Source organism: Colossoma macropomum, unplaced genomic scaffold, assembly GCF_904425465.1.
Source record: "Colossoma macropomum unplaced genomic scaffold, Colossoma_macropomum, whole genome shotgun sequence".
Classification (NCBI taxonomy): domain Eukaryota; kingdom Metazoa; phylum Chordata; class Actinopteri; order Characiformes; family Serrasalmidae; genus Colossoma; species Colossoma macropomum.
Window position 1 is genome coordinate 30,665,550 of NW_023494798.1, and position 12,265 is coordinate 30,677,814.

The 12,265-nt window shown below is 41.0% G+C and overlaps 1 protein-coding gene across 3 annotated transcripts in view; it reads left to right on the forward strand.

The window, feature by feature from the left end:
- The window catches only part of large2 (LARGE xylosyl- and glucuronyltransferase 2), a 112,477-nt gene that overhangs the window by 74,720 nt on the left and 25,492 nt on the right, over positions 1–12,265 (forward strand). For all 3 annotated transcript variants that reach the window (XM_036584893.1, XM_036584892.1, XM_036584891.1), the window contains one exon: positions 3,368–3,569. In XM_036584893.1, the coding sequence (XP_036440786.1) occupies positions 3,470–3,569 (100 nt within the window). In that variant the 5' untranslated portion in view covers positions 3,368–3,469. The remainder of the gene's footprint in view (positions 1–3,367; positions 3,570–12,265) is intronic.

A 12,265-nucleotide genomic window follows, 5' to 3' on the forward strand; every position in this document is an offset into this window, starting at 1 on the left:
GAGCGAGACGAAGGCGAAAAAGGTGAGACCTGTTTTACCATCGTTTACAGGCTTTAACTTCTGTTGCCATGGTAACGCTGAATGATGCAGTGGAAAAAAAGCACATGAATTCCAATCTGAGCGTTCACATTAGGGACGCATGGCCACAAATCAGATACGTATCTGATCTAGGACCACGTATGAAAGTGGCTCAGGTCGGATTTGAAACGATCAGATTTGTGTGTCCACACAACCCTGAAAACATCAGATCTGAGTCACATTAGGGCAAAAATTCAGATTTGTGACACTTCAACCTGGTAATGTGAACGTAGCCTAATTCACTTTCGGACCCCAACTCCCAAAATGCATTAGTCAGTCACGTGACCCAGCCAGCCAATCATCCACCAGTCATCAGATCTCAGTCACTGGGATTCTAATTGCTTTCACCCCTTACCTCTTGTATATCACTGTTGTTGGAAGAAAACCTTGTGTCTCCATTTTTGTCGTTTTTCAGTTTTTGACATAATTTAAAAATGCATGTCCTTTACGTTGTTTGTAAATTTGACGATCAATGGACCAAAAGAAACGACCCAAAATTACTTGGAAAAACGTCTGGTTCCATTGACTTACATTATAAATAAAGTATGTTTACCGTTTTGGAGATATGAGGTTTTCTTCCGACAACAGCGACATATACCTGTCTGTTTGTTTAATTCATTGCAAAGTAATTCCTCTGTTTTGGCAGTGCATACCGAGCCTTTCTCACTTGTTTGTTCTCCGGTTATGACCCGTTGTTGTCTGCTTCTATGTACCGTGCCTTGCTCTTGTGGTTTTTGACCCGGTCCGGTGTTAACGCTGCTCTTTTGGATCGTCCTCTTTTTAATAAACCTCATGGTTTATTTTACATACATTTTCACCCAGTGTTGCATGATGAGAAAATTAGCCAATAAATATATGTGTGATTTCGTAGCAACATTAGCGCTCTAGTTTGCTCCTACACCAGCCAGCTAGCGGGAAAAAACCCACCGTCACCTTCAAGATACAGAAGGGGGTTTTCTTAGTCACAGCACCAGGAAATCTCACCCCGGGGACTATTGTGGCACAGAGGAGGCGAGTAGGTATGTTTATAACCAATGTAACTATAGCTGCATCCCAGTTCAAGGGCTGCATCCTTTGGAGGCTGCATTTGAGGGCCGTTTGCTGGTGAGACTAGGCTGTCCCATTTAGAAGACTCATATGCGGCCGAGAAATGTGTCCTTCTTTTCCATGGCAACAAAGGATCCAACTGGTGGACCCTTCGCCAGCCAACATATCCCGAGGTTCATTGTGTGCCGGCGAGGATTTGAGAACAAGGCATCGTCAGCAGAGGAGCGAACGGCGGTTGAGGAGACATTTTTAAATGAACGTATTGGGTTTAAACTGAGTCGAATAGCTAACGAGACAAATGTTAAAAAAGCCAGTGTGGTCTGAAGCAAAACTTACGCTAACGTTTCATTTTGTTTTAGGGAGCAAAGAGCAGACAGAGAGAAGCGTCTCTAGCTCTAATAAATGAAAAAATAACTAAAATCAAAGTTTTTGGCTCTGTCTTTAAACTTTAAAAGAACTTGACAGGAGCGGAGTTTCGGGACGCAGCGGTAAGGGCAGGAACAGCGGTGCTGTCAATTCGGCCTTCATGGGTCTACGCAACCTTCGAAGGATGCAGTCCCTGATTTGGGACACAGCTAATGGTTAACGTTAACGTTAAAAGCTTGCAAACATTCTATCCATTCGCCACACAATGTAAAGCTGACACTGTCAAAAGGAGTAAAAGCATAAAAGGAAATAAAATAGCAAAGTTTCTTCATGGCCGTGATGATGTGTAGATTTGATTAGATTGATTCAGTGCTAAGCTGCTATGCTACCTGCAGACTGTAAACCACATGTACAAAAAGGTCCTCGGAGGATTCAGCAGCTTTCAAAATCAGAGCAGTGCAGCACATTCAGCTGGAGCGTGTGATCAATACTCAGTGAAGGAGGTTGTTTTTGTATGAAACGACAGCAGAGCACACAGCGTATCCCGGCTAACAGCGCTACAGTCGCTTACAGGCCTCAGCGCACAGGCTCGATTGTTTATTAATGAACATAAAACTCGGCGCACAGTCAGCACCTCAAACAGCACCCCTCAGATCCCCCCGGACACAAACTTAATAATCTCAGATACCGCTCTCTCTCTCTCTTTCTCTCTCTCTCTCTCTCTCTCTCTCTCTCTCTTCCTCTCAACGGTGTCTCTCTTTTAATAAACGTGATGTTTTCTGTTATTGGCAGCATCCAATCTTGTTGCCTGCAGGCGAGTGTCTAATTAAAGTGAAGCATGATTAATTAAGCTCATAATAAAAGAAAAAGACAGAGTGCGTTCTCTCTCTCTCTCTCTCTCTCTCACTCTCTCTCTCTCTATCTCTCTCTCTTTGTCTCTCTCTTTCTCATTCTACCTCTCTCTTACTTACTTTTTCTCCCTCTCTTTTTATCTCTCTCTCTCTCTCTCTCTCTCTTACTCACTCTCTTCTCTCTCTTTCTTTCTTACTCCATTTTTCTTCCTCTCTCTTTTTCTTCTTTTCTCTTACTCTCTCTCTCTCTTACTTAGTCTATTTCTCCCTCTCTTTTCTTTCTGTCTCTTTTCTCTCCTCTCTCTTTCCTACTTACTCTCTCTTTCTCCCTCTTTCTTTTTTCTCTGTCTCTCTCTCACCCCCCCTCTCTCTCTCTCTCACACACACACACTCCCTCTCTCTCTCTCTCTCTCTCTCTTTCTCTCTCTCTCTCTCTCTCCCTTTCTCTCTCTCTCTCTTCCTCTCCCTCTCTCTCTTTCTTTCTTCTCCCTCTCTCTCTCGCTCTCTCTCTTTGTTCTCTCTCTCCCTCTGTGTGTGTTAATCTGCTGGAGTGATGGAGGGTCTCCTGCCGTGTGCTCTTTAATTAAGAGAGATGTAAACAGTGTTGGTGGTGTATGTGGCTCTGTGGTCAGATGCGCGTGCCGTGAAGTCTGTAGCGCAGAGAGAACAGCACGAGTGCACAGCTTGGGCTGAAACTTAAAGAGACAGTTTGGCAAAAAACCTAATTTACATAGCCCCCCCTTACCCACCCCCCACCACAAATGTAATCGACCCACCAAGACATGTTTGCTGTCTGAAGTTTCTTCTGTACTTTAGTACTGGATGTTAACCTGTAGGTTTACCCAGGCTACTTTTTCAGTGTGGTGTGCCTCATTTCACTGTGCCAGCCAATCAGAACAAAGCTCATTTTCATACAGTTGATCAGTCCTAAATGCACAGTAACAAATACAGTAATAATGATAATGCCTGTTTGAACGTTTCGTTAACATACAGTCATGAGTTCTTCCCGTGTGTCCTGTGTTTAGGTAAGAGGATGCTGCAGGGAGTCAGAGTGAGGCTGAGTCCCACCTGAAGCCCCTTCCCCCTTCCCCACCACCGCACGGCCCTCCGCCCCCCACCGCCCCAGGATGCACTGCCCGTGCCGAGGGAAGCTGAAGCTGCTGCTGGCATCTCTGAGCTTCATCGTTCTGCTCACCTGGCTCTACCTGCTCGCAGGCAACCTGGAGAGTGAGTGCAGCCTCAGGGCCACAAGGTCCACCTGACAGTCTCAGTAGAGCAGCTTTAGTAGAACGGTTTGACTCTCCAGGCAGGTTTGAGAGGTGATGTGGTTTTGTTCAGGACTGCTTAAAGTTTGTTTCTTTAGTTTTGCAGTGGAGCTACGAGGCTAATGTAGCTGACAAATAATGGGAAAAGTAAACTCCACTCTCATTTAAAAATCTCAACTAGACTTGATTATATGGTTTCTGACACCATATGACACACTTTGAACTTTAAACATGGAGAAAAGATAAGAGTATGTCAAATAGTGTCAGAAATGTGTGAAATTAAAAACATAAAATCATCCATGTTTAGTAAAATGATATTTTAGGCTGCTATATCCTGATATTTTCAGTATATTTTACACTCATTAAAAGATACCACTTTTAAATGGTTCATGAATGGTTTAAAATGAGTTCATTAATGGGTCTTAAATACCTTACTATATACCATATAATGCCATATTTCAATATTAAGCATTTACAACACATGAGTAAAAAGGCCAACAGGGACCTTTTGTTCGCCTAATAGTGAACTTACATTCTTTTATATTGTCAAATTTCAGATTCTTCACCATTAAATCTGTCAGCTTTATCACATATTCATATTGATCAGATATAACAGCTCATTTTTGTCCTTTTTATTAATGTGTTACAACTGCTTATTAATGATTACTGAAGTGTTTATGACCTAACTAATAACCATTAATAAACTATTTTTAAACTATTCATAAATCCTTTATAAAGGTAGTCTTATTTTAAAGTAGTACCCATTAATGTATCTTGGGTGAAACTTTGATTCAACTTTAATTGCTTGAAACCTACATGAAATAAATTGCGCTTGAGTTGCATAATGTAAAGCATCCTGTAACTCATTTGAAACTCAGCTGTATCTCAGGTGAAACATTTTCATAAAGTATCTCAGGTGAAATGTTCATGCAACTTTAATGGCTTGAAATCTACATGAAATAAATTGCACTTGAGTTGCATAATGTAAAGCATCCTGCAACACACTTGAAACTCGACTGTATCTGAGGTGAAACATTCTCGTAAAGTATCTCAGGTGAAGCTTTTATGCAACTTTAATTTCTTAAACCTACATGAAATAAATTCCGCTTGAGTTGCATGATGTGAAGCGTCCTGTAACTCATTTGAAACTCAGCCGCAACTGTTGCAAGTGTCTCAAGTTCATAAAAGAAGCTTCATAAAACAGCCAATCAAAGCACCAGTAATGCATCACGTGATCAGGTTGCCTGGCATTAATAGACAAGACAATAAAATAGAAGATGTTTATTGGGTGGTTGAAAAGGAGACTTACACCTCTGACTGTAAGAACACTCCTAAAAATGATGGTTCTTCAAGGGTTCTTTAGTAAAGAATATGGTTTATATAGAACCATGAACACTCAAAGAACCCTTTGCATGATTCTTCGGATCGATGGAGAATGTGCTGTAGATGGTTCTATATAGATCCTTTTTGGTGCTGCATAGGAGCCTTTTCAAAAAGGTTCTATGTAGAACCATTTACATCATAGTCTCCATCAGGCTGAAGAACGCTTTGACGATACAAAGAACCCTTTAATCATGCAAAGTGCATAATATGAGTGTTTATGGTTGTATATAGAACCGTGTTCTTTACAAAGGAACCCTTGAAGAACCATTTTTAAGTGTGTAGTGTTTCATATTTCCATGACAACAAACACAAGTTTTCCGTGACTCCCTGCGTTAACTGGCCAACGCTAACAGCTGTTTACACGGCTCACAGTTTCACTGTTTACTGTTTACATGTTAGCCTGCTGTTATTGTGATTTATCTAGCTAGATTCCTTTTCTCCTCTCTCGATGCTCCCCAATTTTACACAGAGCTCAGATTCAGTCTGTGCTCCTCAAAGAACTTCTAACGCTTATAGGACCAGATGACTGAGACATCAGTTAGACTATAACTGTAACAGATACTTAAACATGAATTCTCAAAGCTTTAACAAACACACAACAGATAAAACTCAGATATGCAGTAAATGAGCCTAGATAGATAGATAATAGGATGACAATTATAGCTGGAAAATGCTGCAAATATGTAAATCACACCTTGTAGTCGACTTTATAGTGAGAACAATAAGAAATAATTGGGCATTCCAGTGCTGCAATGGACTGGCGACCTGTCCAGGGTGTATCCTGCCTTCCGCCCAATGACAGCTGGGATAGGCTCCAGCACCCCACCGCGACCCAGAAGGATAAGCAGTTTAATTGATGGATGGATGGATGGATGGGCATTCCAGTGGAGTACCTGAATGTGCTGAGTGCAGCGTCACAGCCTTTGATGCATTGCACAAAGCCAAAAGGTTACTTCCACCACAGTTCCTAAACCAACAGGACGCTCTTACGAGAAATTAAACAGGGATTTTACAACATAACACGTTTCCGAACGGACTGGTACGGAACTCAGAAGCGCTTACTTTCATGAACAAAACATAGTTTGACCAGAGGGTGCCTAAACATTTGCATACAGCTGTATGTGAATAACATATTTATTTGCATGGAAGGTTTTAGCATAAATAAATTGCCCCCTGCCCCCACCATGTTAGCACATGTTTTAGTAGATGTTTTTATGCAGCACACAGCTGCAAGAGTTTGGACGACCCTGCTTAAACGGCATTTTGTTGAATAAAAATAAGTGAACACGTCCTCTACAGACGTCTGCGCATTTTTATGCACAATTGCTGTTGATTTGCTGGATTTATCTTTTGGGAAAAAAAAATAAATAAACATAAAATGTGACCCGTGGCATATTATATGTGTAAGGTTTCATTTTTTTTCCAGTGTGTTAAATTCATTAAAAATAGAATTTGTGCACTAAAATGAACAAAAAAGTCATTTTTTAGTGTGTTCTCTTTAGAGCATGTGTTTCGTTTTATTATTATAATTTTCACTCAGAAAATCAACAACACATAAAATTTGACTAGGCGTGCCTAAACTTTTGCACACGAATGCACAGAGTCATTCTGGGGGGAGAAAGGTTGAGCTCCACCAAACAAACAAATGCACAAATGAACAAGGAAGGAAGGAAGGAATGAATAAATCAAAAACAAACACATAAATAAATAAATAAATAAATAGCACCATTAGGGAACAGAAGAGGATGATGTCGTTGTTTACACCTGAGTGATGGAGAGAGACAGCGAGCGAGTGGCTGGTGTTTAGGAAGGAAAAATAGATGGAGTGCTCTTTTAGAGTGCTACTGTTAATCTGAAAATAAGTGCTAAATTCATTAGAGTCATTTGCATAAGGTGGAGTTTGGCTTTGCGTGGTTAATGGGCCGGCCATGCAGATGAAACCGCGCCGCCGTGGCGTTACACGGCTGATGAGAACAGCGCGGCTTGTTTGTGTAATTTCTCATTAGAATCAAAAACGGAGATGAATATTCGGCTCCGAATCTCGGGCGCTCTCTGCTCCCTCAGTGAGTGCGCGTCTTATGTTACTTGGTCTCCTGGAACAGAGCGTGATGCCTCCAGAGCTTCTCACTTTCTCTCAGGGTAATAAATGGAATGATGCCCTGTGGCAGGTCTATGCGAGCGCACACAGATAAATTCTCTAAAGAGAAAGAAAGTGGGACTACAGTCTGGAGAACCTTGCCAACGTAGCAGAACAAAATGTTAGAAAGTCAGCAGTTCGGTGGGAAGAAGCCTTAAAAGCAGCAGCTGATCAAATTTTAAGGCGCCTTAAGAGACACTAAAGTAATCGGATTAAATATCAGAGACCTTTAGACTATCAATAATCCTGTCACTGCACTGTGTTCGGTTAGCACAGCATTCAATTAGACGTGACTCTGAGTTGTGATAGCCAGGAAAGGTCCCTGCTTTTCGAATAGAACAACCAGGCTGTTCCTTGGAGGTGCTTTTTTTTACAGTCTAACTAAGATGGTTGTACTTAACCCCTTAAATGGCCAGAGCCCACCAGCTGGCCCAAAGTTTTATTGCACACTTCTATAAATTAAGAACAGCGCAGCCAGTTTGCATGAAGTCCCTGTAGTTACTCACTAATAAGCCTGTGATTTTAAGCGGTTAAAGGTTCTGCTTCTTAGCTGGTTAATGCAGAGGGAAGACAGACAGCTAACCCCAGTTTGCATAACCTGTTTGGCCCACTTGTGTGTCACATCCTTGGTTTTGTTCTGGCCCAGTTTGTTTGGCAGCCCAGATCTGACTCACGCACTGTAAAATGGGTAGAACTAATGGATGCGGCCCACATTTGGCCCAACTACATTGTTGGTCCGCAACATTCATGCCAGCCCACAAATATAGACACAAGGCAAAACTGTATTAAGCTGTCTCTGGCCCTATTCTGGCCCGTATGCCTAACATCTGCCCGGTAGTCAGCTAACACTCACACAGGAAAGCCAGAAGCAGCCAAAACTGCCTGCTATCTGGGACTTTACTGCTAGGAAGCCAGATATCTTGCAGCTATGTAACTGTAGCAACTGTCTTCATTACTGTAGAGAGAATGGACTACTCACATGATAGAAATGACTCGTCAGATTAGGAGGACAGCAAGCTAGCTGAAGTTAGCAAAATAGCTACTAGACTGTCTGGCTCAGTTTGGCTTCCTTTTTGTGTCTAAAAGAGTAAAAAACGTGTCTCTGTTGCCCATTTTGTGCTAAGCAAAGACAGAATCTGACTTTTCTTACAGAAATCCAAACGTGATCCGATCACCGAAAACACATTAATGCAAGTTATACAACAGTTAGCTCCGCCCACGCAAGCTGATTGGTTGAGAAGTGTCTAACTGTGCTGTTATTTCACAATAACATCACTGTATCACTCCGCCGAGACGCCGTTGCTAAGCAACGACTTTGACAGCTGTAGGAGACGCTCAAACCATTTGAACGTTTTACTTCTTACTTTGCCACAAACAGAAAATGGATACTTTTAAGATCACATTTGACCGACAGCTGATTTGGTCCGACTCTGAAGATGAGACGACACTAAATTCCCAAACTGTCATCACCACTGAGCAGCTTTCAGTCGGCAGCTGTGACAGAAGAACAGCTAAACAACCTGGAATCAGAAATGAACTGAATACCATACTTTCCAGATGGGCTGGAACAGACTGAAAAGCTACTTAGTGGTGATGACAGTTTGGGAATTTAGTGTAAGGAGCTGGAGAACGAACTGTCGGCTGTGCAGCGAGTGGGCGGAGCTCGTTACTCTGACGTAGCAACAAGCTGCTTGTTAAGGAACTATAATTTGGCGGAAGGAACTGCGAACATTAAAACATATTAAACGCCGCGTTCATGACCCAGTTTATTAATTTGTTACTTTATTCGTTTAACTATTGCATAAAAGCAATAGAACACTAGAGGTTGTGTGTTATCGCGAATAAATGATGTTTCTTTGTGTAGGATAGTGTTTCGTTATATCTGGAGCGATTTCTTTCAAACATCTTTGAGGTTTGTTCTTCATAAGGATCAGTTTTATTTAAAAATGCTGTATGTCTGGGTGAACTGCAGTGTGGAAATCAGTTTCCTCAGACAGAGAATATGTGCCAATATTTGTGAATACTTCAACTGACAAGCTGAAAGCAGGCGTTCAGTTTTTCCCAAACATGAGATTTTGCAAACTGCATCTATACGGGCTTACTGGGGCATTTAATAGCAGATATACTGTTCCAGAAAACTTGGAGAAATGACAAAAAAAAAAACTTATAGAAAACGCTACTATATTTTTTCTTCGCACAAAGTTCAGTTTAAACTCTTAAGGTCAGAGTGCTTTGTTCGTCATATCCATTGTGTTGATGTGTAAAATAGAAATGCAGTTTTTCCAAGTTAAGATGTCACATAAAAGACAAATTATACACTAACACACAATACAGAGGGTGAGAAGCAATAGACAGATGATCCTGAGGGTAATACTGCGGCAAACACTGCACAGTGTAAACAGTGGAGGATCTTATCTTTTCCTCACCCTCCTGTAGCAAATATGCCTTTTCTTAAGTTTTGTTTAATTATTTCTCTTTGAAACAAGCAGAGAAAGTCAATCCATCACACATTTGTGTTTGTAGGTAGAAAAGGAGATATCGTGATATGAATTTGAGTTAATACTGGGCATACAGTCTAGTTTTGCATGAAAGAAAAACATCCATTTTGTCCTGTTTTTGGAATAAATAGAAAAGACTTTAACCTGTTGATACGGAATGCAAATCCACTTATATACCTAGCTGTGCAACCAATTATGTAAATACATTTACATTTAAATAAATATGTAATGTAAACTGAATCTGTAGTAAAAACAGCAATTTTGAAACATATAGTTCCAGTTCTGAAATCTGATTGGTTGAGCCATGTTGAAAGCCATTGTAAAATATTACTTATAAAACGAATCATTCTGGTATTAAAATCTGATTGGCCGCATTCAAAACCGTTGTAAAATCCATTTCTATGACCGCCTCACAAAAACTGAATTGTGTATAACTGCACCACGGCATGAAAAAAAAGTCCTTGTGCTGTTAATAGAATAATCTTTGACTCTCATGCTGCTCACATGGACCACCGAGTGTATTGATGAAGTAAGAACCCATTTTTTGTCTAAACTGAGTAGCTGACAACTTATGTTCTTAACTAGAACTAGGCTAGTCAGCTAGCTAACAGGCTAAAAGAGCCAACAGACTAAACAACTCCATCATTAACATCATAGGCTTGAATTAAAGTACTTACGGTATGATTGACTGTAAACTGTAAATGCACTTCAGTTGTTCGTGCTTCAGTCAGAAGTCACGTCAAACCCAGGCTGAATCCCAAACAGCTCTGTACTCCCTAAATAGCATTCTAGCTATGAAAGTTTAGAAATTCTAGCCTCTACAGCCAAACAGTGCATCATTTATCGAGTGTGGATGTGTCTGAGTCCTAAATGACTGTTTCTTAGCTGTATTTCGCTCTGTTGGGCTGCAGGATCCAGTATTTAAATTCCTACATTGTCCACTATGTAGGGAGCAAGGAGCCATTTGAGCACGAGCAGAGAGGCGCTGCCGGATTGGTGCTAAAAAAGACACGTGGTGGTAATTTGGTGGCCAGAAAGTGTTTGTAAAGCAAATGTATTTACATTAAACAGTGCTGTGTTGTCATATGTTCATTGTTATACACCAGAAGTTAAAAAAATGTATAAAATGACCGCACATCCAACCAAACGTTCTCCTCATTCAGCGGTCCATGCTTGCTTGGCAACGACACCATACTCTAAAAGAACTACATTTCTTGGCAGAATAATTGTTTATGTCAATTATTATTAATAATAACTAATTATTTTCTGAAAAAATGTGTATTTTATCATATTTCATGTTGGCCACCGTTTTATAAAAGCATTGTGCGTTGCAGTGATTTTATCACAGGAAAGGTGTTCCTAGGCACGATGTGCAGCCTTCCCTGTGATAAAATCACAGTAACGCACAGCCTCAAGTGGCTTATTGCTTTAATATACTCCTACATACTAGTCATGTGCACAGGGTTGAACGCCTTTGGTCAAGTTACAGGTTTTGTTGATTTTCTAAGTGAAAATAAACACCTCTACAGAGAACACACTTAAACATGACATGTTCTGCACATTTTAATGCACAATTTCTGTTTACTTCCTTTAAGTGTTTAACATGTTGGGAAAAACAAAAACAAACAAACAAAAAAATACACACAGGCAATGTTTTAGATTTTTCCCCCAATATGTTAAATTCAGCAAATAAGCAGTAACTGTGCATTAAAACATGCAGTAGTGTGTTCTCTGTAGAGGATGTGTTCACCTACTTTCACTTAGAAAATGAGTAAAGCATGTCATTATATGACTGTAGCTATGACTGCATACCTCATTTGAATATGTATAAAGTCATTTTTGTGTAGCTTGGCAGCCATAGCCTATTATAACCACACTACCTGACAGAAGAATTGTTTCTAGTAGTTAATACTGATAAGTGAAATGATCTCTCCTGTTAACTCCAGCAGCAACAAGTGACAGAACGCTCTCAAACATTTCAGCACTCGTTCACACTTTGAGACGAGAGGCCATAATGATGACTTACATGAGCAACAAGTCTTGATGTCTCATCTCACTGTCAGCAGCTTTGTTGTCATTTTTCAGCCACAGACGGATAAATTCAGCTTCAGTGCCATCCCGTCACATCTGCCGCAGCTACTATGTCTGTATGGATGGCAGATAAATAACAGCTCATCGCTGTATAGTAGCTCATTGCTGTTACACATGCCCAGATGTCAACATTACAAACTGTTCAGGCCTGGTACCCTGCACTCTTTAGCTATGTACAGGTGGCTTATCTAATAAGCAACTATAGAAAATGTGATATTATATTTTGTACATATAATTAAATATATATTTGTTAGGTGTACGCCTAGGCGGCACGGTGGCGCAGTGGGTAGCGCTGTCGCCTCACAGCAAGAATGGCCTGGGTTCGATTCCCGGCCGGGTGACCAGGGTCATTTCTGTGTGGAGTTTGCATCTTCTCCCTGTGTCTGCGTGGGTTTCCTCCCACGGTCCAAAAACATGCAGTCATGCTGAATTGCCCCTAGGTGTGAATGTATATGTATGTCCGTCTGTCTGCCCTGTGATTGACTGGCGACCTGTCCAGGGTGTATCCTGCCTTACGCCCAATGACAGCTGGGATAGGCTCCAGCACCC